The following is a 27,934-nucleotide window of genomic DNA, read 5'->3' as shown; positions in this document are numbered from 1 at the left end:
CATTTATTTCTTTACCCTTGTACATGTTTGAGCTGAAAACTGTTTGTAATAAACACTTTTAACTTTTTAACAGTCGTCAGTCATCTTTTTAAAAATGGTTTTAAAATGTGTTGTGGGTGAATAAAAATGTATAGTCTGAATTTGTGTTTAAAATGTTTTTTATTGTGGACAACCAGCAGTACAAATAGAGGTGTTAAAAGGCCTTACACCGTATTCTGTTTTAACAATGCTCGACATTGGCCTAGTGTTTTCGTTCAAATATTTCATAACAATACCATTGTTGTTTACTAGATCGGGGGAATACAGATTAAAAAAAATTCTAAACTTCATATCCTCAGACATTTTACTAATAAAATATATACAGTGTTCCCTGCATGTGATGGCTAGAGAATCCTGTACACCCTGCTTGTTATACTCAACTGCGGGCGATGCTTTTTTTTTACATATTTGAATATCGGTTTTGTATAAATGTTATGTTCGGGGAATTCCGCTAAAAGTATTTCTTAGCATACTAATGCCTGCTTAAGAAGTCATGTATCTCCACAGTGTCCATTTTACAATCTTTTAATGATAGTCAAACATAAGCTGTCAGGCGTGATTGACCTGGATAACCCTGTACAGAGAATGCAACCATGTTCACGTTGGTAGCCAGCACCTGTGTAAAGTGTATTTCAGCTTTAAATTTCCTTTTTTAATCTAGTTGTAGTAGTCACCATCTTCCATGTCAGGAGTCACGTCAAACGCAAACAACGTGTAGCCGGCCCCATACCCCTCTCTTGAAACAACGACTCCTGAGTCCGGCAGATGTTTCCCCATTATCGAGACCAGACGGAGATATTCCCTGACAAAATTGGATGTTCCAAAACTCAGAGTGAACAGCTTTGCTAGGATAAAAGATCCCTCGTGGACCAACGTGGCGTAGTTGATGTCGTAGTGTTTGGAGTTAAAAGCAAAACTGTCCACAAACCCTACGATGATGACTTGTGGGAGTTGCCCAAGAAATAGATTCTGCTGCTGCATTGATCTAGTACTGACGGGGATGCTGAATGTCTTCACTTGGCATTCAATAGTTGTAAAGCTTCAGTGTGGGCCAGTCTGACGCTCGGTGACACTTTCACTCTCTTTACAAACAGGCTCGTGGAAAATATAGCCAGCTTATACTGCTCCTCATCGCCACTGATGAGACAGAAAGCATCCTTGTTGCAGTTGAGTTTGATCTTAAGATCTGTACCGTTGACTAGAAGCTTATCGTGGAAGAAAAGGTCTGACTGTATGCACCCCAGGAGGTCAAACTGCCTACTGCTGGTGGTGAAGATGGCTCTTTTTTTTAAAGCATCATTGCCCCCGTCCAACGCCGTGTCCTCAAAATGCGCTTCAGTATCTTTGTAGAAGAGCCCCACTGAAAGCTGTGTGTCCAGGGTTTCGCAACTGTAATTTAGAATACTCTCTATGTAGGCCCTGTTTGCATACATGTTATCACTATGCGTGACGAATCGATCGCCCAGGTTAATGTCCACTTGATAAAATATGGTTGCAATGGGGTAGGCGATTGGTGCCACTTTAGCATCAGCCTCAATGTTGGTGCAGTTTGCTTTGGTTATTTTGTAGACGAGGTGTAGCAGAGTGTTGTTGAGATCCAAATACATATCTGTGGACCCCGACACATAAAACTCTATCGCCGCCAGAGGCGTCAGAGCGGCTAGAGACGATACTTCCATGAAAAAACTGTTCTCTATGCTGGTCTGTGTGGGTTTAAGAGAAAACAAATCGAGCTCAAATTTTGCGCATTTACCCGAGGTGCAGTGTACGAAGGCCATGATAGCGGATTTAAAAAATATTTGCAATAGAGCGTGGCCTCTTCTTCTTCTTTTTGGAAGATCTCCTCCGTTTTACGACTCTTCTTTTGTGTGGGCCTTTTGAATTTGAAGAAGTCCTCCGTTTTTTTATAAGGCATTGGCGGGCCCCTACGCCTTGAAGCCCTTCGCTTCCTTTGAACCCCCACCTACGCCTTGTACAAAAACCCAGCTCCTTCCTGGGGCTGTTTGTTCGGGCACTCGGCGACTGCCGACGTTACTGAGCCCACAACGTCATGGGATATGTTTGTAGCAGCTGCTTTAACCCCTTCGCTGCCAGGCCTTTTCCCCCTCCTGTGCCGAGCCTTTTTTTGGCTATTTGGGGCAGTTTGCGCTTAGGCCCTCATAACTTTTTGTTCACATAAGCTATCCACGCCAAATTTGCGTCCTTTTTTTCCAACATCCTAGGGATTCTAGAGGTACCCAGACTTTGTGGGTTCCCCAGAAGGAGGCCAAGAAATTTGCCAAAATACAGTGAAAATTTCGTTTTGTTTCAACAAAATGGGAAAAAGGGGCTGCAGAAGAAGGCTTGTGTTTTTTTCCCTGAAAATAGCACCAACAAAGAGTTTGCAGTGCTAAAATCACCAGCTTCCCAGCTTTCAGGAACAGGCAGACTTGAATCAGAAAACCCAATTTTTCAACACAATTTTGGCATTTTACTGGGACATACCCCATTTTTACGATTTTTTGTGCTTTCAGCCTCCTTCCAGTCAGTGACAGAAATGATCCCAGAAACCGCAACATTTCTGAAAAGTAGACAAAATTCTGAATTCAGCAAGGGGTAATTTGTGTAGATCCTACAAGGGTTTCCTACAGAAAATAACAACTGAAAAAGAAAAATATTGAAATTGAGGTGAAAAAAACATCAATTTTTCTCTACATTTTACTCTGTAACTTTTTCCTGCAATGTCAGATTTTCGAAAGCAATATACCGTTACATCTGCTGGACTCCTCTGGTTGCGGGGATATTTAGGGCTTGTAGGTTCATCAAGAACCCTAGGTACCCGGAGCCAATAAATGAGCTGCACCCTGCAGTGCATTTTCATTCTATACCGGGTATACAGCAATTCATTTGCTGAAATATAAAGAGTGAAAAATAGCTATCAAGAAAACCTTTGTATTTCCAAAAAGGGCACAAGATAAGATGTTGAGGAGAAGTGGTTATTTGCACATCTCTGAATTCTGGGGTGACCTTACTAGCATGTGAATTACAGGGCATTTCTCAAATAGATGTCTTTTTTACACACTCTCTTATATTTGGAAGGAAAAAATGTAGAGAAAGACAAGGGGCAATAACACTTGTTTTGCTAATCTATGTTCCCCCAAGTCTCCCGATAAAAATGATACCTCACTTGTGTGGGTAGGCCTAGCGCCCGCGACAGGAAACGCCCCAAAACGCAACGTGGACACATCACATTTTTTTAAAGAAAACAGAGGTGTTTTTTGCAAAGTGCCTACCTGTAGATTTTGGCCTCTAGCTCAGCCGGCACCTAGGGAAACCTACCAAACCTGTGCATTTTTGAAAACTAGAGACCCAGGGGAATCCAAGATGGGGTGACTTGTAGGGCTCTGACCAGGTTCTGTTACCCAGAATCCTTTGCAAACCTCAAACTTTGGCTAAAAAAACACATTTTCCTCAAATATTGGTGACATTAAGTTCTGGAATCGGAAAGGAGCCACAACTTACCTTCCACCCAGCGTTCCCCCAAGTCTCCTGATAAGAATGATACCTCACTTGTGTGGGTAGGCCTAGCGCCCGCGACAGGAAATGCCTCAAAACGCAACGTGGACACATCACATTTTTTGAAAGAAAACAGGTGTTTTTTGCAAAGTGCCTACCTGTAGATTTTGGCCTCTAACTCAGCGGGCACCTAGGGAAACCTACCAAACCTGTGCATTTGTGAAAACTAGAGACCCAGCGGAATCCAAGATGGGGTGACTTGTGGGGCTCTGACCAGGTTCTGTTACCCAGAATCCTTTGCAAACCTCAAACTTTGGCTAAAAAAACACATTTTCCTCAAATATTGGTGACATAAAGTTCTGGAATCAGAAAGGAGCCACAAATTACCGTCCACCCAGCGTTCCCCCAAGTCTCCCGATAAAAATGATACCTCACTTGTGTGGGTAGGCCTAGCGCCCGCGACAGGAAATGCCCCAAAACGCAACGTGGACACATCACATTTTTTTAAAGAAAACAGAGGTGTTTTTTGCAAAGTGCCTACCTGTAGATTTTGGCCTCTAGCTCAGCCGGCACCTAGGGAAACCTACCAAACCTGTGCATTTTTTAAAACTAGAGACCCAGGGGAATCCAAGATGGGGTGACTTGTGGGGCTCTGACCAGGTTCTGTTACCCAGAATCCTTTGCAAACCTCAAACTTTGGCTAAAAAAACACATTTTCCTCAAATATTGGTGACATAAAGTTCTGGAATCAGAAAGGAGCCACAAATTACCTTCCACCCAGCGTTCCCCCAAGTCTCCTGATAAGAATGATACCTCACTTGTGTGGGTAGGCCTAGCGCCCGCAACAGGAGATGCCCCAAAACGCAACGTGGACACATCACATTTTTTTAAAGAAAACAGGTGTTTTTTGCAAAGTGCCTACCTGTAGATTTTGGCCTCTAACTCAGCGGGCACCTAGGGAAACCTACCAAACCTGTGCATTTTTTTAAACTAGAGACCTAGGGGAATCCAAGATGGGGTGACTTGTGGGGCTCTGACCAGGTTCTGTTACCCAGAATCCTTTGCAAATGTCAAAATTTGGCTAAAAAAAGACGTTTTCCTCACATTTCGGTGACAGAAAGTTCTGGAATCTGAGAGGAGCCACAAATTTCCTTCCACCCAGCGTTCCCCCAAGTCTCCTGTTAAAAATGATACCTCACTTGTGTGGGTAGGCCTAGCGCCCGTGACAGGAAATGCCCCAAAACACAACGTGGACACATCACATTTTTTTAAAGAAAACAGAGGTGTTTTTTGCAAAGTGCCTACCTGTAGATTTTGGCCTCTAGCTCAGCCGGCACCTAGGAAAACCTACCAAACCTGTGCATTTTTGAAAACTAGAGACCTAGGGGAATTTAAGATGGGGTGACATGTGGGGCTCTGACAAGGTTCTGTTACCCAGAATCCTTTGCAAACCTCAAAATTTGGCTAAAAAACCAAGTTTTCCTCACATTTCTTGTGACAGAAAGTTCTGGAATCTGAGAGGAGCCACAAATTTCCTTTCACCCAGTGTTCCCCCAAGTCTCCCGAAAAAATGATACCTCACTTGTGTGGGTAGGCCTAGCGCCCATGACAGGAAATGCCCCAAAACACAACGTGGACACATCACATTTTTTTTAAAGAAAACAGAGGTGTTTTATGCAAAGTGCCTACCTGTAAATTTTGGCCTCTAGCTCAGCCGGCACCTAGGGAAACCTACCAAACCTCTGCATTTTTTAAAACTAGAGACCCAGGGGAATCCAAGATGGGGTGACTTGTGGGGCTCTGACCAGATTCTGTTACCCACAATCCTTTGCAAATCTCAAAATATGGCTAAAAAACAAATTTTCCTCACATTTCGGTGAGAGAAAGTTCTGGTATCTGAGAGGAGCCACAAATTTCCTTCCACCCAGCGTTCCCCCATGTCTCCCCTTAAAAATGATACCTCACTTGTGTGGTAGGCCTAGCGCCCGCGATAGGAAATGGCCCAAAACACAACGTGGACACATCACATTTTTTCATAGAAAACAGTGCCTACCTGTGGATTTTGGCCTCTAGCTCAGCCGGCCCCAGGGGGGGCAGAAATGGCCTAAAATAAATCCCCCCCCTCATCCCCCCAACCCCCCCTGGGAGCGACCCTTGCCTACGGGGTTGCTCCCCCTGCGTGACATTGGCGCCAAAAAAACAAACCCCGGTGCCTAATCGTTTCTGCCCCCTTGGGGGCAGATTGACCTAAAATCGGCCAATCTGCCCCCAAGGGGGGCAGAAATGGTCTAAATACAATTTGCCCCCCAGGGGAGCGACCCTTGCCTAATGGGTCGCTCCCCATCTCTAAAAAAACAAACAAAAAAAAAAACCTAAAAAAACAATTTGCCCTGGCGCCTAGAGGTTTCTGCCCCCGGGGGGGCAGAAATGGCCTAAAATAAATTTGCTCCCCCACCCCCCCAACCCCCCCTGGGAGCGACCCTTGCCTACGGGGTCGCTCCCCCTGCGTGACATTGGCGCCAAAAAAAAAATCCCCGGTGCCTAGTGGTTTCTGCCCCCTTGGGGGCAGATTGACCTACAATCGGCCAATCTGCCCCCAAGGGGGGGCAGAAATGGTCTAAATACTATTTGCCCCCCAGGGGAGCGACCCTTGCCTAATGGGTCGCTCACCATCTCTAAAAAAACAAACAAACAAAATAAAAATAAAAAAAAACAATTTGCCCTGGCGCCTAGAGGTTTCTACCCCCCCCGGGGGAAGATCGGCCTAATAACAATAGGCCGATCTGCCTCCAGGGGGGCAGAAATGGCCTAAAATAAATTTGGCCCCCCACCCCCTCCGGGAGCGACCCTTGCCTATGGCGTCGCTCCCCCTGCGTGACCTTGGTGCCAAAAAAAAAATCCCCGGTGCCTAGTGGTTTCTGCCTCCTTGGGGGCAGATTGACCTAAAATCGGCCAATCTGCCCCTAAGGGGGGCAGAAATGGTCTAAATACAATTTGCCCCCCAGGGGAGCGACCCTTGCCTAATGGGTCGCTCCCCATCTCTAAAAAAACAAACAAACAAAAAAAAAACACAAAACAAAACATTTGCCCTGGCGCCTAGAGGTTCCTGCCCCCCCTGGGGGCAGATCGGCCTAATACCAATAGGCCAATCTGCCCCCATGGGGGGCATAAATGGCCTAAAATAAATTTTTCCCCTCACCCCCCCGGGGAGCGACCCTTGCCTACAAGGTCGCTCCCCTTGCGTGACGACGCAAAAAAAAAGATCCCTGGTGCCTAGTGGTTTCTGCCCCCCTTGGGGGCAGATTGACCTAAAATCGGCCAATCTGCCCCCAAAGCGGGCAGAAATGGCCTAAATACAATTTGCCCCTCCAGGGGAGCGACCCTTGTCCAAGGGTTCTCTCCCTATCTGTAAAACAAAAAAAACAAAAAAATCCCTGGTGCCTAGTGGTTTCTGCCCCCTTTGGGGGCAGATCAGCCTAATCACAATAGGCTGATCTACCCCTCAGGGGGGCAGAAATGGCCTAAAATAATTTCCCCACCCCAGGGAGCGACCCTTGCCTAAGGGGTCACTCCCCTTGCGTGAAATTCATGTAAAAAAAACTCCCTGGTGTCTAGTGGTTTCTGTCCCCCCCAGGGGCAGATTGGCCTCATCAAAATAGGCCAATCTGCCCCCAAAGCAATCCGGCTTTTGAAACCCTGGGAGAGACTTCAAAGGGAAGGAAATACATTTCCTTCCCTTTGAAGCCTCCCCGGGCCTCCCCCACGTGATTGAAAGAGAAATGCTGAGCATTTCTCTTTCAATCGCGCTGGAAGCAGAGCTTCCAGCGCAATGGGGGAGACCCTGTGACAAATCAGCACGCGCTTGCGCGCTGACGTCACAGGGGGGGTTCGGGGTGGAAGGGGAAGGGCTTCCCCTTCCATCCCTGACTTGGGGGGGTGGGGGGGAACCCCACAGAGGGAGGGCTAGTGCTCCCTCTGGGCTCTGTGACCAGGACGTAATGGTTACGTCCTGGGCTCAGCAGCACTGTGCCTCAGGACGTAACCATTACGTCCTGGGCACAGAACCGGTTAATGTGAGGTTTTGGAATTTTGTATCCTCTTCTCAAAAATGGCCTGAGTCTTCTAAACAAACTCCGAAAGAAGCCTCCTAATTCGGCCGGTACATAACAGGGGCCCCTTGAAAGTAGGGCGGTGGTCCTCCATAGCTGGCCTGAACTCTATAATAGTCCCTGTACATAGAGGGATCCCTGTATGTTTTCATAATGACCATCGCAATTGCCTAATAGTCACAAGCACTGCTCGCCTCGTGTGCAGGCGCACGGCCACCGCATCAGGACAGCACAGGTACGTAGTGCCCTCATTGTCAGTGTAATGTCGCGCGCATTAAGAGACTGTACACCACGTTGATGTTTTTGGGACAGTGATGATCGGCGTGCTCTCTGCATAATACTCGTGGTCCCAGGAGACCGCAGCTGCCGTCCACGCCCCTTTTATTTAGTCAACTCACATGTCCTGAGGGTCACTTACACAAAGCAAAACATGGTAAGGGTGTATGCTTCCAAACCCCTCACATTTACGTCTCACTGGTAGTGCCTGTGCTTGTTGAGTCACAAGCGTGACACTACACATGGCTCAGTAAGCAAAATGGAATGCCGTTCGGTGTAATTACTTGCTGCTATCAGACTTTCCCTTTTTTCCCAACAACACCATTAGGCAAATGCTCATGAACAGCAAATTGAAGCTCATCTTGGACGGAAATGATTTGTGGGCAAAGCTTGTTGATTTTCATGCCATCTCCATAACTCTGCCATGTGCATACTTACCAATCACATCAACCCGTAATGCAAACAAAAGCCAAGATATTACTCTGCCAGACAGTTTCAGTGGTCAGAAATCTTGTAAGTAACTACCTAGAGAAAATATGGTATTTTGAGCTGTCCCCTCTATTTTTAGGTCTCACATGTAGAAAGCTTTAGTCTGTTTAAAGACCACAATAACAATACTTTCAGTTGGCTTTGGATCAGCCCATTTCTTTTCATTGGATGGCTTAGATGCCAATGTCACTCTCACTTTTTATTCGATGACTATCCTTCTTCAGTTTTTTTCCCTGAACTGGAGCATATCTTCTTCACCATCCTTCTGAATATATAACTTTGTCGCAGAATAATTCAGAGGTCCATCCTTCATTTATATACAAATGATGTATTCAACATGTATTTAAACATACTAATAGGTGTACCTTCTATTAGTCGAATGTAGTAAGTAATCACCTTTGAGAGAGATCGAAATTTATAAAAATATTAGTGGCATAGAAGTTAGCATATGGTGATTAATTAACCTACATTTAAAGGTGTAACAGAGCAAATAACATACGTTTTAAAAGGTGCACGTTTGAAATATGGTGACCCATGTGGCCACCATTAGCATTAAACACTATGGCCCTCATTATGACATTGGTGGTAAATGCCACTTACTGCCATGCTGACTGCCGCCAACATAACGCGGCGGAGGCAGATAACTGACAACCATATTATGACACACACATACCAATCAGTCACTAGACAGCCACACACACAAGTCCGACAGCCAAAAGGTCAGTGATGAACTGGCGGTATCCAAACCCACACCGTTATGCCAACAGAACAACACCCATCACATTATGACCCACGAATCACCGCAGTTGACATTCAGTGGCGGTAAACCATTGGCGTTACATACCGCTGCGCTCAAAATACACACACTCAAACAAAACTACACCACATTGGACAATTCAAACTACACACACCTGACAACCATACACACACCACACCCACACCACCTACACCACCATAAAACACACACCCACACTACCCACATCCCTTTACGACTAGAAATAATTGCCACAAGAGAGAGAAATAGCAAGAGCACCCACACAACCAGAGCCACATAACACCATCACCTGTACACCATCCACGCATCTTACATCACACATCCCACACACCTTCACCCACACCACTCACTACACCCATGGCACTACAACGACACCCCAGGTTCTCAGAGGAGGAGCTAAGGGCCATGGTGGACGAAATCATCCGGGTAGAGCCACAACTATTTGGATCACATGTGCAGCAGACATCTATTGCTAGGAAGATGGAGCTATGGCGGAGAATCGTGGACAGGGTCAACGCCGTGGGACAGTACCAGGGAACTAGGGATGACATCAGGAAGAGGTGGAATGACCTACGGGGGAAGGTGCGTTCTGTGGCATCAAGACAACAATTAGCTGTACAGAGGACTGGCGGTGGACCCTCACCTCCTCCCCCACAACTTACAAAATGGGAGGAGCAAGTCTTGGCAATCATGCATCCTGAGGGCCTGGCAGGAATAGGAGGACTGGACTCTGGTAAGTCACATTTCTATTACTATCAGCCCCCCCCCCCACCTGCATGCCATCACAAAACCCCACCCTTACCCTCACTCCCATCACTTCACCACCTCCCACATACCCCACCATCACAACCCACTCATCCCAATACCAAGCCTTGCATGCAACACCAATTCATGGACACCCCTCACAAACCTGCATGGATACCTATCACCACTGCATGAACACTGGAGAGAATCACCTAGCCCACCAAATAGCAACTCACACAAAGGAAAATCTGCCAGGGCAACAACAACCATAGAGAGCAACACACCCATGCACAATATGTCACATGCAGAAACAATAACACTGCATTTACATCCCCAGAGGTACCCGACCCAATGTCACCAGAGAAGAGGTGCCAGCAACATCCAGTCCCCCCACAGAAGAGGCCCACAGTGATGACAGCAGCTCTAGTCGCCTCGATCTGAATGACTAACCTGGCCCATCAGGGATCTCCGGACAGTCGGTTACCCAGGCACAGTCACACACCACCACAGAGCCTCCCCCATCAGGAAACACCACCAAAGCATCCACCCAGTGGGCCCATACCTCTGACCCCAGGACACATCAATCAGCAGTGTGTCCACCACTACAGGGACCCCAGGCCACCCCACAAACACAGGACGAACAGGGACCTCAGGTCAGTGGGCACACGGTTCAGGGGACAGAGGCACAGGACAACAGGGCAGCTGGGAGGACTGCTGTGTGACAGGAGGAGGACAGGCCCAGGGAGCCGACTCTCCAGGGGGCACTCACCGCGATCCTGGAAGCATACCAACATTCCCAGGATATGCTGGGCCAGATACTGGACAAGTTGCAGGAGAAAATGCGGCTGCAGGAGGGACAGTATCTGGGGATCAGGGAGGACTTGAAGGACATCAACAGCACCCTGGTCTCCATTGCAGGGGTGCTGGCAGACATGGCCAATATGACGAGGGAGGCAGTGGCACACCATGGTTTCCCTGACACTAGCCAAACCGATGAACAGCCCTCCACCTCCGCTAGTGGACAGGAGGCCCCCTCCACAGGACCAACAGGCCACTAACACCCCTCCCCCTGCAGAAGGAGAACCACCCCGCAAATGTTCCCTGCGATCCAGGCAGAAGCCAGAGACTATTGCCAAGACTCCGCCAGGAAATAAGACTCTCCTGATTGTCACCTTTGAGTCCCACTCTGTCATCCTGTCCACGTTGAACTGGCATTGCTCCCCTTCCTATGCCCCCTTGGACAATGCACTTGTGATACAAATAGACTGGACTCTATCCTGGACTTTCCTCCATCATCAACCCAGCGCATTCCACTACCCCCTCTACTTCTTTGCACTTAAATAAACACCCCTTGAAAGAATACAAGTATGGGGCATGTCAAATGATTTAAGTATGTATTCGTTTATCAAGGTTTAAACATTGCAATTCAACTGTACAGTAATGTATACATAGGAAAGACCTGTAGTTGGCTGCAGTCAACACACCAACAGCGATAGTAGGGCACAAATATCTGCAAAAAGAGATGCCAAAGGATACATTGAGTGGCCATAGAAGTTGGAAAAACAGCCTGCCAGTGACAATGTCAAACACAAAACTGTCAATTAAATGTGAAGTTACACTGTCTTACCTGTGTGTCATTGGAAGTATTGAAGAATTATTGCACTTCTGCTGTCCTCATTCTCATCCTCTGCCTCCTCATCTTCACTGTCCACAGGGTCCACTGCTGTCACAGGCCATCTCCAGCCTCCTTCTTCTGCAGAAAAGGCTTCTGGTGACGCAAGGCAAGGTTGTGCAACATACAGCATGCCACGATGATATGGCAGACCTTCTTGGGTGAGTAGCACAGGGATCCACCTGTTAGATGGATGCAACTAAACCTGGCCTTCAGGAGGCCAAAGGTCCTCCCTATAATTCTTCTTGTTCGCCCATGTGCCTTATTGTAACATTCCTCTGCCCTTATTCTGGGATTCATCACAGGGGTCGGTAGCCATGAGAGGTTGGGGTATCCACAGTCACCTGCAAATATCGAGGGGCAACTGTTAGCCACACACTAACCCTTAGGGCCCACACCATACCCATACACCAACATATACTGGGTGGGAACCAGGGCTCACCTATTAGCCACACCCTGTGCCTCTGGAGTTGAGCCGTCATTTTTGGGATGCTGCTGTTCCTCAGCATAAAGGCATCATGCACAGACCCAGGATACTTTGCATACCGTGGGAGATGTACTGGTTCGCCAAACACACCATCTGCACATTCATGGAGTGAAAGCTTTTTCGATTTCTGAACACCTGTTCATTTCGCCGGTGGGACAAATGCAATATGTGTTCCATCAATATCCCCAATTATGTTGGGGATATGTCCCATTGCATAGAACTCGGCCTTCACTGTGGCCAAATCCTCCACCTGGGGGGAAACGATGTAGCTGTACATGTGTTTAATCAGGGCAGACAACACTCTGGTCAGCACTATTGAAAACATTGGCTGTGACATTCCTGCTGCCAAGACCACAGTCACTTGTAAAGAAACAGTTGCCAGGAAATGGAGCACAGATAGAACTTGCACAAGAGGGGGATCCCAGTGGGGTGACGGATAGCAGATATCAGGTCAGGCTTCAATTGGGCACACAGCTCTGTGATTGTGGCCCTGTAAAGTCCATAGGTGAGGATAATGTGCCGGTCCTCCATTGTTGGCAAGTCCATCAGGGGTCTTTACACGGGGGTGTCTCCATCTCCTGTTCATCCGCCACAGTTGCAAACTATGGGGTAGAATAGTTAGCAGCTGGTCATTATCTCTTAATTCCAACCACTACAGTTCAATGCATATTGTGATTGTAACAGTATTTTGTTGGAGATGTCCAAATGGTGCATTTGTTTACTGTGATGCAGTTAGGATCAATGGCCTGCCCCCCCCTGAAATGGCGTCTGCCTGTCCTGTATGGAGGGACTGGTGGAAATGAGGTAATTCTGCTGACGTTGTGCACCGTTGCGGGAGGCTGTCAAAAACCGCTGTGCAACTCCTCATTGGTTAACATCAGGCCCTATGGGGTACAGTGGCCAATGGTGATGTACACCAGCAGTGATGGTATGCACCGCCGCGGACGTTACCGCCATTTTCTATCTGTTCACTCACTTTCTACCTGACCTTCAACAGGAGAGGACCTACACTGCATGTGCTACTGTGACCTGTTTCTGGAACTGATCATGGCTTGTGTGACTTGGGAAAGGACCCCTGCCTTCACCTCGGTGGAGTTAGAGAGACTGGTGGATGGGGTCCTACCCCAGTACCGAATGCTGTATGGGCCTCCAGACCAACAGGTGAGTACACCGTGAGTATGAGGCAAGGGGTGTGAATGCATTGAGTGCTGTGTGTGAAGGCTTCATGTAAGGGGTGGGTGGTGGATGGGCCCTGGGCAGCGTGCAGCATGTATGGTGGGCCATGTCTGTGCTAATGGGAATGGGAAGGGGCATGGTGGGCCATGAGTTTAACAGGGAGGACGGTCGGACTTATACCTTTCCCTGTGTCCATTTCCCTGCAGGTCAGCACCCATCAAAAGAAGGGAATATGGCGTGCCATCGCCAAGGAGGTATGGACCCTGGGGGTCTACGGCAGGCGGAGCACCCACTGTCTGAAACGGTGGGATGACCTGAGACACTGGGCACGGAAGACCGCAGAGGCCCAGCTGGGGATGGCCTTCCAACGTGGAAGGGGTGCCCGTCGAACCCTGACCCCCCTGATGGCCTGCATACTGGCGGTGGCCTATCCAGAGCTGGATGGGCGCATGGGGGCATCACAGCAGCCACAAGGGGGTGAGTACAGTGCCCCAATATACAACTTGCGTCTGGTAGGGTTGGATCCGGGTGGAGTGTGTGGGCCCTGCGGGTGCCCCTAGGCCAAGCCTGGTATTGCACCTAGCTAGTAGGCATCCACTACTGGGCAGGGGTCAGTGGGTCTCAGGTATGCTGCAATTGGCATTGGGTGTCCCTATCCATGGCCTGGTGACTAGCATTGTGACTGGTAGTGCATTGCTTAGTGCGTAGGGCTGTTCTCTGTCTGTGAGTGTGTCGTGGAGGCCAACGGGGGTGTTGGTGGCGCCATTGACCAAGTGTATCCTTTGTGTCTCCCCCCCTTTTTGTTTTGTCACCCTGTCCTTATGTGCATTAGCATCATCTGGCGGAGGAGCAGAGGCACCGGTGACGGAGGGAGCTGCATCCCACAGGACCCAAGAGGTCGAATACACCGACGGTGAGGGCACCAGTAGGACGGAGGGCGAGAGGAGCACCCCGGCGGAGACAGGAGGGGACAGTTTGGACACAGATACTTCCTCCGATGGGAGGTCCCTGGTGGTGGCGGACACTTCTGTGCCCACCCCAGCTACTGCCGCCATCGCCAGTGCAAGCACCACCCTTCCAGCAGCCCCTCAGCGAGTTTCCCGTGTCCTCTCACCCAGGAGGGTGGGCACCTCCTTTGCCCCAGGCACCTCAGGCCCTGCCCCAGTTAGCCCTGCTGCCCTGGGTGAGGAGGCTATTGACATCCTGCGATCCATCTCTGTTGGGCAGTCAACCATTGTGAATGTCATCCAGGGGCTGGCAGCCCAAATGTAACAGATAAATGCATTCCTGGAGGGCATTCACACTGGCATGGCAGCTCAACAGAGATCAATTTAGGCTCTGGCCTCCTCTCTGATGGCAGCCATTACCAATCCCATTCCCTTCAACCCCAACCTATCCCAAGCTCACAGTCAGACCAGCATGCACCTAGGGCAACCCACAAGAGTGGACATTGCAAACACAAGCACCTCACTTCATCCCACAGGCACTCAAACAAAAACCAGAGTCAGACATACCAACATCCACTGCCTCCACTGTGGCCCCCTCCTCCTCATCGTCCACCTCCCTCCCAGTTTCGTCTCCACTCACACCTGCATGCACTACATCCTCATCCACTACCCCCATCACCAGCACACCTAACAGCGCACGGCCCTCACTGGCAGTCACCGTCCCCACTACCATGCACACGTCCCCTGTGTCCTCTCCCACTGTGTCTGTGCCCCCTCCTCCAAAAGTACACAAACGCAAGCACTCAGACACCCAACAGCCATCCACCTCACAACAGCATCCAGCCCATGCACCTGCACCCAAACTCAGCAGACTGACACCTCCTACAACCACTCCCTCTTCCTGCACTCCCAAACCATCTCCTGCTTCCCGCCCCAATGTCCCAAAGAAGCTTTTCCTCGTAAACATTGACCTCTTCCCTATTCCTCTCCCCCCAGTCCCTCACGTCAGGCCAGGGTGGTCAAAACCCTGGCAAGCACCTCAGCCACCCAGCGCACAGGCGCAGTAGTGTCCACAGCTACTCCAGGTGGGAGAGGATCCCGGGGACCAGGCAGCCACACTGAAAGGGTGCCTGCACCAAGTGCTGCAAGGAAGGGCAGGGAGGCACCTCCAGCTGCTGCAAGGGAGGGCAAGGAGGCATCCCCAGCTGCTAAAAGGAAAGGCCAGGAACAAACCCTGGCTGCTGAAAGGAAGGGCAAGGAGCAGTCCCCAGATGCTGCCAAAAGGAGCAAGGAGCCATCCCGAGCTGCTGGCTAGAAGGGCAAGGGGCCAGCATCAGCAGGCAGAAAGGACAAGAGGCCTGATGCTGGGACTCAGTCGGAGCCCCCACCACCAACCATGGTGGTTCAGCCGTCTGAGGCTGCCGGGGTATGGGCTGGAGCCTCCCCCCCCACCGCTGCCAGCACCGCCACCAGCACCACCATCAGCAGCAGCAGCCCCTGTGGGCACACGTCCGAGGCTGCAGGGGAAGGGCTGGAGCCTCCCCCCACCATTGCCAGCTCCACCATTAGCAGCACCACTGCCACCAGTGAGCAGCCGTCACCGCTGGTGGACAGTGTGTAGTTCTGCGTCTATGAGCTGTTGTGCGGCCTGGCCCCTGCAAATCCTGTGGGTCTGACACCCAGGGGAGAAACTGTGACCTTGCACTCCCCAAGATCTGCATCACAGGGCTCAATGCCCCCTCCAGAACCAGTGGAGAAGCCATTCACTCACCCCTATCCTCCCCAGGATGAAGCTCACTGGGCACAATACTCCCTCCAGAACCAGTGGAGAAGTCATCCACTCACCCTATCCTCCACAGGATGAAGCTCACTGGGCACAATGCCTCCTCCAGAACCAGTGGAGAAGCGATCCACTCACCCCATCCTCCACAGGGTGAAGCTCACTGGGCACAATTCCCCCTCCAGAACCAGTGGAGAAGCCATCCACTCACCCCATCCTCCACAGGAAAAAGCTCACTGGGCACAATGCCCCCTTCAGAACCAGTGTAGAAGCCATACACTCACCCAATCCTCCCCAGGATGAAGCTCACTGGGCACAATGCCCCCTCCAGAACCAATGGAAGACGTCACCCACTTGAGAGATTGTGGCCTTGCACTCCCCAGGACCAAGCAGTGGGCACATCACCCACTTGAGAGACTGTGGCCTTGCACTCCCCAGGACCAAGCAGTGGACATATCACCCATTTTAGAGACTTTGGCTTTGCACTCCCCAGGTCCAATTAGTGGGCAAATCACCCACTTGAGAGACTGTGGCCTTGCACTCCCCAGGACCAATCAGTGGGCAAATCACCCACTTGAGAAACTGTGGTCTTGCACTCCCCAGGACCAAGCAGTGGGAATATCACCCACTTGAGAGACTGTGGCCTTGCACTCCACAGGATCAAGTACAGGGCATGTTGCCCCCTCCAGAGCCAGTGGGCAAATCACCCACTTGAGAGACTGTGGCCTTGCACTTCCCAGGACCAAGCAGTGGGCGAATCACCCACTTGAGAGACTGTGACCTTGCACTCCCCAGGATCAAGCACAGGGCATGTTGGCCCCTCCAGGACCAGTGGCGTTGTATCATCTTCCGGCTGAGGTGCCCCCCCATTTCCCATCCCCCTGAGGTGCCTGGCTATTTTCGACCTGACGTCCCTGCAGTGTTCTCTCCGTGTTGTTGCAGGAGTAAGGTGGGGCCTTGGACTATGTGATGTGGCCCTGTGGCCCACAGACATTGAGGACTGGGCAATTTCCCTACATTTGTAAATATGTGTATACTTTTTTATTTTGAAGCACGTATTTATGCTATTTTATCCTATTACACTCACTTTAATCAATTGCTTTTGTCCTTGCATTATTCCTGAGGGGCACAGGGTAAATATGTAATGTTACTGCATCTGTTTGTGTGTATGGTCTTGGGGGTGTGTGTGTAGCGTGTATGTGTCACTCTCTTTTTCCTCCCCCCCCTCCCATGTGCTGGGCAGCAGTACTCACTGTGGTCGTCTTTGCCGGTGTTGGTGCTCGTAATGGAGCAGAAGGTAAAAGAGCATGGGGAACACATGCAACTCGGGCTCCATGGCGGCGTGGGTCTTCCCTGAGTCTCCACAGGTGAGTCGTTTCCCTTCTGTGCAGTGTTTCCGCCAGGTTTTTGATGTCGTTGGTATCGCCCCGGAAACATTGTCTTCCACCTGGCTGTAGGTGGTTACCGCCATGGTGCCTGTTGGTTTCGCCCTGGCGTCAGTGTGTTAAAGTGGCTGTCTGTCTGAACGGTTTCCGCCATGGTCAGAATTTCATATTTATTACCACCGGCCTGTTGGCAGTATTACTGTCACTTAAGCACCAACCGCCAGGGTCGTAATGAGGGCCTATGTTTTAACATGAGAATTTTGTATTTTATTAAATGAAAGTACCAAGGTGAGCTAATGTTAAAGAATGTTTATTAAAAGGTAGAATAAGAATTGAAGTGTATTAAATGAATATGAATTAATTGTACGTATACTGAATTAAATGAATTTCATTATTGCAAGTTACCTGTGTGTAGAAAAATAATTGCACGTTTAAATGTGTTGTAACATGGTTTGAACAATGTTTGTGATTAAATAATTTGCTTTGCATATATGAATTGTAAGGTGAGCAATAGGTTTATTAATTTACGAAATGTATTAATGTGTATTGAGGCTTCTTAGCTTCACAAAGTCTGAAGAGATTCATTTTGCAGGAAATAATGGAAAATCATTTGTTTATTCTGTCCCCTCTGACCTGAATTATTTCCTTATGCTGTTAATGTGAATGTTGAATGCCCTATTGTATTATAGGCGAGAGACATGTTTTAGAAGCAACAATGTAGCTCCATTTGTTTAATCTGTTGAACAGTTCAGGAAACTTGTAGTTTTTATGTGAAAAGTATTGGTTTAGTTTATTGTGAGCCGTGAGGAAGGATCTCAAGTAACAAATAATTAGAGTAAGTAATATTTTGTTAGAAACGTGTGAAATCATCCGACGACAATGCATTTTTGCTGAGAAGATTCCTAAAAGTAACAGAATTCAATGGTGCCATCTGCAGTGATTGAATGTTGAAACTGATGTCCGAAGTGCTGTGCCGCCTGAAGGACCAATAAATTGGATCGTGTATATTTTTAATTAGTGAGGAACTTTGAAATTGAAGTCAGACTGTCCTGAGAAAGATTTGAGTTAGTTATTTTCCTGCCTCAAAGCTGTCCGGAACCCTGTTTAAGTCTCCTGTCCTTCTCCTATTTTCTAATTCCCCTGATGAGTTTCCTCAGCATAGTTTAACTGCCTTATTCTGTGATGTGGTTCAGTACTAATGAGGCCAGCTAATTCTGAACTACTCATCTATCCTATGTGAAGCCCATGTTCTGCACTGTCCTGATGCTGCTGTCAGCTGACGCCTGAAGAAGGTGACTATCCTACCTGATGAACTACCACTGTCTGCTGTCCCAAGAGGAGAGGTATAATTAAATGTGGTTTCTTGCTTCCTTTTCAGTTAGGTACTTCAACCAACATATTTTTATAGTGAGTTATCTTAGTTAGATGTTTTTCCAAATTATTTTTGTCCTTCTTTTATTTTTGCTTTTGCCCGCTTGTGTTAGCTCATTCCTCCACATTCAAGTCCAAATTCATGTTAGTGATAGGAATGGCCCAGCTCTGAAATCTGAAATTGAATGTTAAGCTGCATTTTGATGATTTACTGATGTCACCATCATCTGCTTTGAATTGTAATAATAATGTGCATATCATATTTTTGCTAATCTACATTATTCTTTTGGAGTGTCTAACGGTATTGATGTTTAGAAGGCTAATTCTTTTTAGACGTTTCGGTTAGCCTATGGTGTTCATGTTTGTTTATAATTTAGTTCTGCGCACCATGTTTGTGAGATTGAGTTTTGGATTGTAATACAGCTTTGAAACTTTGTTCAGTTTGGAGTTTGATCTAGTGTTTAAATTGTTTATGGTGTTTAAAATTTTTATGGTATAATGTAATTGATTTGTGTTTGAATTATTATGACTACTACACTCTTTGCCAAGTCCAAAAGTGCATTCGACCACTATAGGTCAGGAGAGTGATGGTGTCCCACCCGAGCACTGGTGGTTGTTGAACCCGGAACCAGGGAGAAGGAAATTCTTCTGGGGCCACAGAGCTCCGTCACCTTTAAGGGGAACTGAGAGTCACCTTTAGAAGATAGTTAACTGAACTGTAACCACAGTACTTCCCTTTATAGAAAATGTATACTTTCTCGAATATAACTAATTAATTTACTTATGTTGAAGTAGTTACCTACCCTCCATTTTGAATCTTGGGACCATTTAGCTTGTAACTAGGCCTGAATTTATACGTTTCACATGTTTTGTTTTTCTCTGTCTGTAGGTGCGCTACTGGACTCCTCGCTAGTCAGAGAAAGGTTCTTTGTTTTGTATTAGACTGATAGTGTAGTGCAGTAATGAAGATTTGGCAGCACATGTGAAGATAGAATGGTGAAAAGCCGTCCTGTTCACCTTTGCTGGGCCATCAGGGATTTAAAGTTGTCTTTTCTTTCAGAGGGGTAATCTCCAGTTCTATCAACTACTCCGCTAGACCCTTCTTTTCGATATTAGCTTACCTGAGTCTTGTTCTGTTTCTAATTTCAAGGCATGCATCATCTCCTCTTTTTCTCATGGTTTGCACCAGAGAATGAAAGTTGCACGTAGAGGATTGTGGTTGCTTTCTACTTTCCAAAATGTTTTCAAATTCAAAAAGAAGAACCATTACTTAATGGGTAAAAGAATGAAATCAGTTTTTGAGATGAACCTCCCATACTATAAGACGTGGTGGATATCGTCAACGTAAGGCCCACATTCAAAGCAGAGGTCATTCCTTTATTGGAGCAGAAGTCTTCCTGGATCCTTCCTTTTTGTGTTTCTTTATGGGGATCCTCAATGCTTTTTTTGCCTCTACATGATCAAAATCTTGGCCTTCCGGCTCACCCATCTTCGCAAGGACTGGATGCTGTGAAGGTCTCTTGTGTTTCTTTCTTGCCTGAAGAAAGGGTGTCTCCTCCCAGTAACCATATTGCTGTGTCCTGCACTAAGTATGAGAGGACATTACCAGTATCCAGATGCAAGAGTATGAGGTCTTGAACATCAGTTCTGCCATACCTTGCTGAGGTGAATGATTTAACTTTCTTCAGCTGGTATCAAACTGTATTTATTTTCTTGGTTATGTTTTTTTTGAGGGAGTGTTTGGTGTTCAGGTTGAATTGGGGTTAATTCGTATTGGTGAAAGTCAGGTTCAAATCTTTCCATGTTCATGTACTTGGATTTGGACTATTAGTTGCTTGTCGTTCTTGAAGAATAATAGGACTTTTGTTTGGTGAGTTTGAACTTCATGTAGATGCTGGCCATTCAGTTCTGCATAAGGTGCTAGCAGTGAAAGAGGCATTGTATAGTGATGAAATTTGATGTTGTTATTGATGAGTAAATGCCCGAGTGGCTCCATGCAGAGGAAGTTCAATAAATGTATTCCCAAACATCTGGTTGTCAGTTTATGACTATAGACATATTTTGTGAAGAGTTTGCATTTTGGAAAAATACACTGATGACCCCAAACAAAGGTTTATCATTTCCATGAAAAAGCTTGCAGTATTTTTCCTCAATTGCCTTTTCACATTTTTATTTAACACCTGCCTGGTGCCCAAACACCAATTTTCTATTTATATTAAGTATTTATATGTACTGCAGACTCACATGAATCGATTCTGCCTTACAAAGGTGTGTATAACCATTGCTGGAACCCATCTTGTCACAGATAGTTGTAGTATGCCAAGAATTGCCACGAATGTGCCAAGGCCAATATTTTGCTGGGAAGCATCTTGCCAGGGGTGGCCCCAATATGCCAAGCATTACCACCAATATGCTAGGGCCAATACACTAAGAAATACTCATTCACCCATACTTACATAGTTTAATGTGGACATGATTACACACACTCTCATAAACACAGCAACATCAGAAATATGTTTTCACTTATCTTGCGTCCACTTCACTGACCGTAGAGATGATGATAGTTGGATGCAGGTCAAGACTCCACTCCTTTGCGGCAGGCGACTTCAGGAATCCCACAAAGAGCCAAGTGCATTAACAGGAAGGCACTCAGAGCAAAAGGGGCAGATTTAAAGAGAGGAAGCAATGCCTCATGCTCTTGTCCAGCTTCTGATAGTGTTGGAAACAATTCCTCTTAGAAGCTTGGAAATGGCTTGGAATCCCACATCTGCTACTTTCTTCTTCCTCCAGTTGGTTAGGTGGGGTCTCTTTAATGAGCATCCTTGACAACTACATTGAGCAGACAGTGCTTCATTGCCTTGGGCATGCACAGTATATTTGTTAAGTGATATGGACTGTTCCTGTGTGAAAGGGTGCATCTGAATTACACCAAAACACATGCGCAGTCTAGATGGCTATATAATTGCACAGTAGTAGGCAAATAGATTATCAACATGTCTTAGCCCTCCACTCCTCTGTTCTCCTTCATGACTGCTGATAACACTGACAGCGCACAGTCAGTTTGCATGAAAACGCGACCTGAGAAGATCATGCAGGATGCAAGATACTGAGCAGTTTTCTGTCTTTCAAGTATGGGGCATGCACGGTGGCATACGGTGCACAGTGTACCATGCAAACCCCCTGTAGATGAGTTACAAGTGAATCTAGAAATTGGTTGCAAGGGTTAATGAATGTCCTAGTCTTGAAGGCCTGGTAAAATGCCATGTCGGAGGGGGGTGGAGATGGAATAAGTGTACTATTTCTGGAATGCTCCTCCTTATAGTGCTATATATAACAAAGGTATATGTAGACTTTTGGCCCCCTTCACATAGCTTTTTCTCTGAGTAGTCGAGTCTTACTGTAGTCTTAAGTGAGCTTACTCATGGATTTCCAAGAGTAAAACATGTATGCTCATGGGGAAAATGAGAATTAGACGACAGAGTACGCATTAATTTTTCCTGACATTCATGAGTAAGTCCAACATTTGTCTGAGAAAGACCCCACCCTCGCAGAAAATGCATTGCGCTAATCAACGTTAGAACTTCAAGAGTAACTCACACCAAAGACAAGAGTAACACAAAACTACTCACCCTGAAACATCAACACATTAAAGTCACGGAATTAACTGATTTCATGTTTTTGGCATACCTGTAGATAACCTTGTAAAATTCAAATTTGTCGGTCAATCGCCACTTTGCAGTAATCACCTCATACTGTGTGCCGGTACCGCAACATGATTCTTCGCTGAGTTAGTTGTGTTTTGAATGATGTAAAGCAATTGAGAAAATGACTAACAGTAGCCAAGATATATTACTACACATGATGATGCACACGTTTACGGGACTGAATCAAGTATTTCCTAAGGAGCTACTGTTCTAAGCATCCTCTGGAGCTGTCAGGGAGGCACCGCTGTTCTCACCTAGGGATCAATCATTGTGTTAGTGGCAAATATTGAGGAAACGGTTTTGTGCTTCTGGGGTGGAATCCTGCTGAGCACCGAGGGCACGCACGTTCTTCTTGTATACAATTGCACTATTTATTATGTATTTTTTTGAAAGTATTTCTTTATTAGAAATATTTTACCAGTTCACAAATATACACCACAATCCACATCATATCCAGCAACAGTTACAGAGGCAGGTACACAAAGCACATTACCAAGAGGAGCCAAAAACAACAACCACCGCCCTTCTGAGGGCTTAATATTGAAAGGAGAAAGTGGGAGGGGTTCACAAACTGTCGGCGAGGACAAGATGGTCGAAGAAGTCGCAGTAACGGGGCAAGGGAGAAATGGGGACAGGAGAAACGGGACTCTGCTATTCCAGTGAGAAGAAATTGAGGTCGAGACTGGGTTTCAGACCCAAAGTGCCAGCAAAACCGTGGACAGAAAAAGAGGTGTGCTCATCCTATAGTTAGCCTCTTGGTGGCATCATAATAAAAGACCTGTAGAAAAGCTGTGGGTGACTGTAGCTGCAATTCTAATGGTCTGAACCAATCCAGTCATTAGTGCATGAGGCAGACATGGGCCGATACTTTGTCTCCAATAGAGCATCACCTGCTTTCTAACAAAGGAATCCAGATCCTAGTGTATACTTTCACTGAATCCAGCACCCTGTGGATGAGTCTCTCGGAAGCTAAAAAGTGCAGTCCCTGTGAGTGGGAGATGTTTGAGGTTATCAGTGGTGGGGTATGCATTCCCTAATGGTGGCTGGTGAGAGAGCCATTCATCATCGCACATGAGATGGTACTTGGCCTAGTGTTTGTGCCTGCTGACTACTTAGGCCTGATTTAGAGTTTGATGCACAGGGTACTCCATCACAAATGTGACGGATAACCTGTCCGTCATATTACAATCTATGCAGGCTATAATAGGATCGTAATATGACGGACGAGATATCCGTCACGTGTGAGACAGAGTAACCCCCTCTGCTAAACTCCGGATCAGGCACAAAGTGTTCTATGTGTCATGAACAACTATTTACTCATGTCTGATTTGTGTTCGCTCTGTTTGTCCTTAACGGTGTTTACTGAGCCAGGGGTTGTCTTACCACAGCTTCCATACATTTCCCATAGCCTAATCTCTTTAGCGGTAGCAATCTCTGATGTGATAGTAAAGTACGCCTATCACACAGTCTTTACACCAGGGTAGGAAGCCCTGATCAAAATCCTATGAGGATGTTATATTTAAGGCTTCAAACAGTTTTGTGGGCATTTTCCGAACAGGTAAATTAGTTGTACATCTAGGACGAGAGGCCAAGACTTCAAATTCCTTTGGAGTGAGGCAGTTCTCAAGGCAGATAACAGATACATCAGAATGCTATGTGTGAACAGTGTAAATTTAACAGAAGCAAAAGACAGTCCCCCTGAATTTCTGCATTCTGTTAAGCCACTTATTGAGCATCACAAAGCTCCTTATATCTATTTAGTTCGCTGAGCTCTGAACTTCGATGACGTATAATCAATCATAGTCCAGTTGTTAGGTCAGTGACTGAAATGGGTCTGTTTTCAGTGAAAAAAAATCTCCCGAATCCTCCCATAGCATATATCATGTGTAGGAATTCTCTGGAAACCCCACCTGGTCAATATGTACTTTGGTCATATGTTATTACTTTAGCTTTGGCGATGTAGCGTGGGATGAAGTCATAGGAGGGAAGGGAGTATGTGTTTAGACTCTGAAGTCAGTTTCTTCCCCACAATCAAATCTATACCTCAAGTGCAATATTTTTACTGGTCAAATTCCCAAATGCACTCAGGGTGTGGATGCCTCGCTGGACCCTCTGATTCCTCCCAGAAGGTAGATGGGGTGGAGGCTTCTGTTTACCGAGCACCTAGACATCTACTACAAACTCATCCAAGGCATTCAGTAGATCCTCTCAGATGTCTGCGAGTGTACTTTTGGTTCCCGTCATCGATCCGAAATCTGGCAGTTGATTGTTTAAACGGCAGTTTGTTTCCAAAGTTCATGCAACTGCCTTGCCACTTCTCGTTCCATGACTACACCAGGATATGTTTGGTGAAATGTGCATAATAAAGTAGCAAGGGGGAGTTGGTAGGCAATATGATTATGATAATTTGAGTGGCTGTTTGGAAATGTCATCTGACCCTAGACCTTAGCAATCATTACTCATTACTGTTTTTATTATCAATATTACTCCACCTTTATCTATAAATGCTTATTGCTATAAAGCACTACTGATAATTGTGGTGCAAGAGACAATTAGCACTTGTTTTTTATTACACCACTAGCTCACTACACATGAACCACAAAGCTCTGAATAAAATCTTATTTGCAGAAAGTTGGGCAACGCTTCATGTAACCAGTTGCACAGCTCATAAATGATCATTGAGCACAACTGTTTGTCAAAGTTCAGTATAGCACCAAGCCCATTACTCTCGTGGTACACCAATCCAGGGCCTCATCATAATGTCCTCTAAATGGGAAATATTCTTGTTGCTTTTTCTCCCTGTTTTGTTTTGTGCCCATCACTTTGCTAAAATGCGTTTTGTTTGTCAGTTTCTTGTTCTAAAGTCTTCCAACCCTATACCAGTCTACTCCACCTTCTACATGCCAAGGACCCAATTCACAATTTATTTTGCACATACAAGTCACCCTTTAAGCTGTTTGTTAGCCTTACAAAACATATAAATATACTAATCAATTTTTAGGTTTAAGCCCAGGAACAGTGGGTTTACAACATTTAAAAACATCATATTGAATCAAGCGTTAGGTTTCCAATTTCATTGTTTTCATTCTGTTTCTACTCTGAACTGTACCATGAGCATTTTCTATTATTTTGTTCATCGTGTTAATTTTTACTGAGACACTGTATCTTAAAGAAACCTTCTCACCACTCCCTTTCTTCAAACACCTTCTCAAGCTATGCTCCCTCCAGCATGGTTCTCTGGATTTAACATTTTACTGTACATTGTCACTTAATCTCCCTCTCCAGTTCTCCTTAGAATATATTTAGTTTGTTGGAATAATCAAACATATATTCTATTTCACTTTACAATTCCCAGATCCTTGTAATCAACCCCACAGTACTGTGTCCTCTTTATCAAAATGCTGCACAATGCACTAAGTGTTAGTGCTTGATAGGATGTAACTAACAAACACAATCAATATTGGTGGCAATACATTGATACATTGACCAATCTACGTATTTGATGGGGTGCAACTACCAAGCACAACACTTGCTCAGTAGTGCTGTTACATTGGTCTGAAAGTATTTGCCTTATGTTTATCCATCCAGCACAGATTATTTCTTTTCATCTAGACTAGAGGATAACCATTTATTGCTGACTGTACCCCTCTACCTGAAGAATGCTTGCATGATCTCAATTAATGGGTAAAGAGTGCCAAATATAAATCAACACTAAAACCACACAACATGTACAGGTTTAGTTGGGACATCAACCTCACTTTCCATGTGTTTTCTTTGGTTAATGATACTGTGATTCTTCACTTAGCGGCAATGGGAATTTCTTCTGTTCTTAATTAGTCACAGACTGGAGTAGACTGGGGAATGAAAGAATGGGATTGCAGATAATCCATCCACATCGACTTGGAAAATTTACAGTCTCTCTTTTACACTCTAACATGCTAACATGGCAGGTGGCTATAAAAATAGAGTCACCAAGTGACTTCATGCGATCAAGGACATGATTCTGCAGTAGTCATGTATTTTTATTTACAAAGGAATGTATTCTGTAATAGGGAATCTATTACTCAATTTATTATTAGCAAACGAATGTATTCTGTAAAATGTCATTATGATTGCATTCCCCTACTCTCATTGGATTTCGCCAGGTTAGTCTGTAAAAAGAACCCTAGGACTGCACCATCATGTCCATGGATGCCAATTACGGGTATAAAAGAGTCACCTGGCTTATTTTTTGGTAGGTTTTATTAGCCATGATCTCACCATGCCTGTTCTTATGGGTCATAAAGGCTGATAGTAATAAAAAGAAACAAGGCTTGAGGAGACACGTTTACTTTCTGCATATTCTATTATTTGTTCCTCAGCTAGGATTGACACCTGGCCAGTATTTTACCGGCATGGCCAACATTTTATGCCAATGCAAGTAAAAAAGCAGGAAAAGTTGGTATTTGGCCAGTATTTTTCTCTGATCAATGGGACAGCCCTACCCTTACCAGTGAAAGGGAGGCTGTTGAGGGCTAAATGGTACAAAGGGCCAGACCTGTGATAGGTGGCGAGAGTGTGTGTCATGTCATCTCCGCTAGCCCTGGCATTTAGGTTGTACAAGAGTCACAATTGCATCCTTGCTGACGTGGAGTCAAGTGAAAACCTGTCGCTGATAGTACAATTATTTGGTACTAACATTGAACCTATATCGACTTTTCAGATATAAGGTCATTTATTGTATCTTTATTCCTTGTAATTAGTTACCAAACAATACAGGAGGGTGCAGATATGTTTGTAAAGATCCCTTTATATTCCTGAGAATTCTACCACAAGCTCACTGGACCATTTTCCAAACATCAATAACACTAAATGAGATTTTTTTTTAAAAACACAAAAGTTTAAAGATTGGTCCCCTGTCTGTGGATTATTTCTTCAGGGACTGATATTGCTAGGGTGACTCTGCTGTTGTTGCCTCCGTTTCAGCGTGAGCATAGCTTTCCGGTACAAATCTACAAGAAAACCAACAAAAACAAAGATTGTTAACAACGCCCTTTTCAAGGCGATTTGCCTGGCTTTTCAGTCACCCTTAGACAACAGTTTACAATCATCACCTCATTGCACCTTAAAGTTGACTCTGCCCAATACCTCAAACTACTCAGTGTCAGGCATGAGTAGTTTATCCAGTCCTGTTTTTTTACATTTTGTTACTTGTACTTTTGTTTTCACTGTGAATGTAGAGAAAGAAAACATAACGCGTGAGCTGCTCAACTCTGTCCTGGGACTCCTTGAGGTCTGTGTGCTGGGTACATTGACATCGAACTGCCTCATGTAGTAAACACTCACAAGAAGTGTGGAACAATAAATCCTGGAATATTTAAACACTTTTACACTGAGGGCCTGATTTAGAACTTGGAGGATAAAATACTCCGTCCGCCGTTTTACAATCCCCATAGGATATAATGGAATTGTAATATGGCGGACGGGTATCCGCCACGATTGTGAT

At 46.1% G+C, this 27,934-nt stretch overlaps 1 protein-coding gene across 2 annotated transcripts in view; it reads right to left on the bottom strand.

Annotated features, from left to right (window-relative positions):
- Window positions 1-22,871: 22,871 nt before the first annotated feature.
- The window catches only part of ARL13A (ARF like GTPase 13A), a 253,452-nt gene continuing 248,389 nt past the window's right edge, over window positions 22,872-27,934 (bottom strand). For both annotated transcript variants that reach the window (XM_069213306.1, XM_069213316.1), the window contains exon 10: window positions 22,872-27,440. In XM_069213306.1, coding sequence (XP_069069407.1) covers window positions 27,364-27,440 — 77 coding nt within the window. In that variant the 3' untranslated portion in view covers window positions 22,872-27,363. The remainder of the gene's footprint in view (window positions 27,441-27,934) is intronic.

Source organism: Pleurodeles waltl, chromosome 2_1 (genome assembly GCF_031143425.1).
Source record: "Pleurodeles waltl isolate 20211129_DDA chromosome 2_1, aPleWal1.hap1.20221129, whole genome shotgun sequence".
NCBI classification, from domain to species: Eukaryota; Metazoa; Chordata; class Amphibia; order Caudata; family Salamandridae; genus Pleurodeles; species Pleurodeles waltl.
Note: the sequence above shows the minus strand (reverse complement) of the source record. Positions and strands in the feature narration are given on the sequence as shown.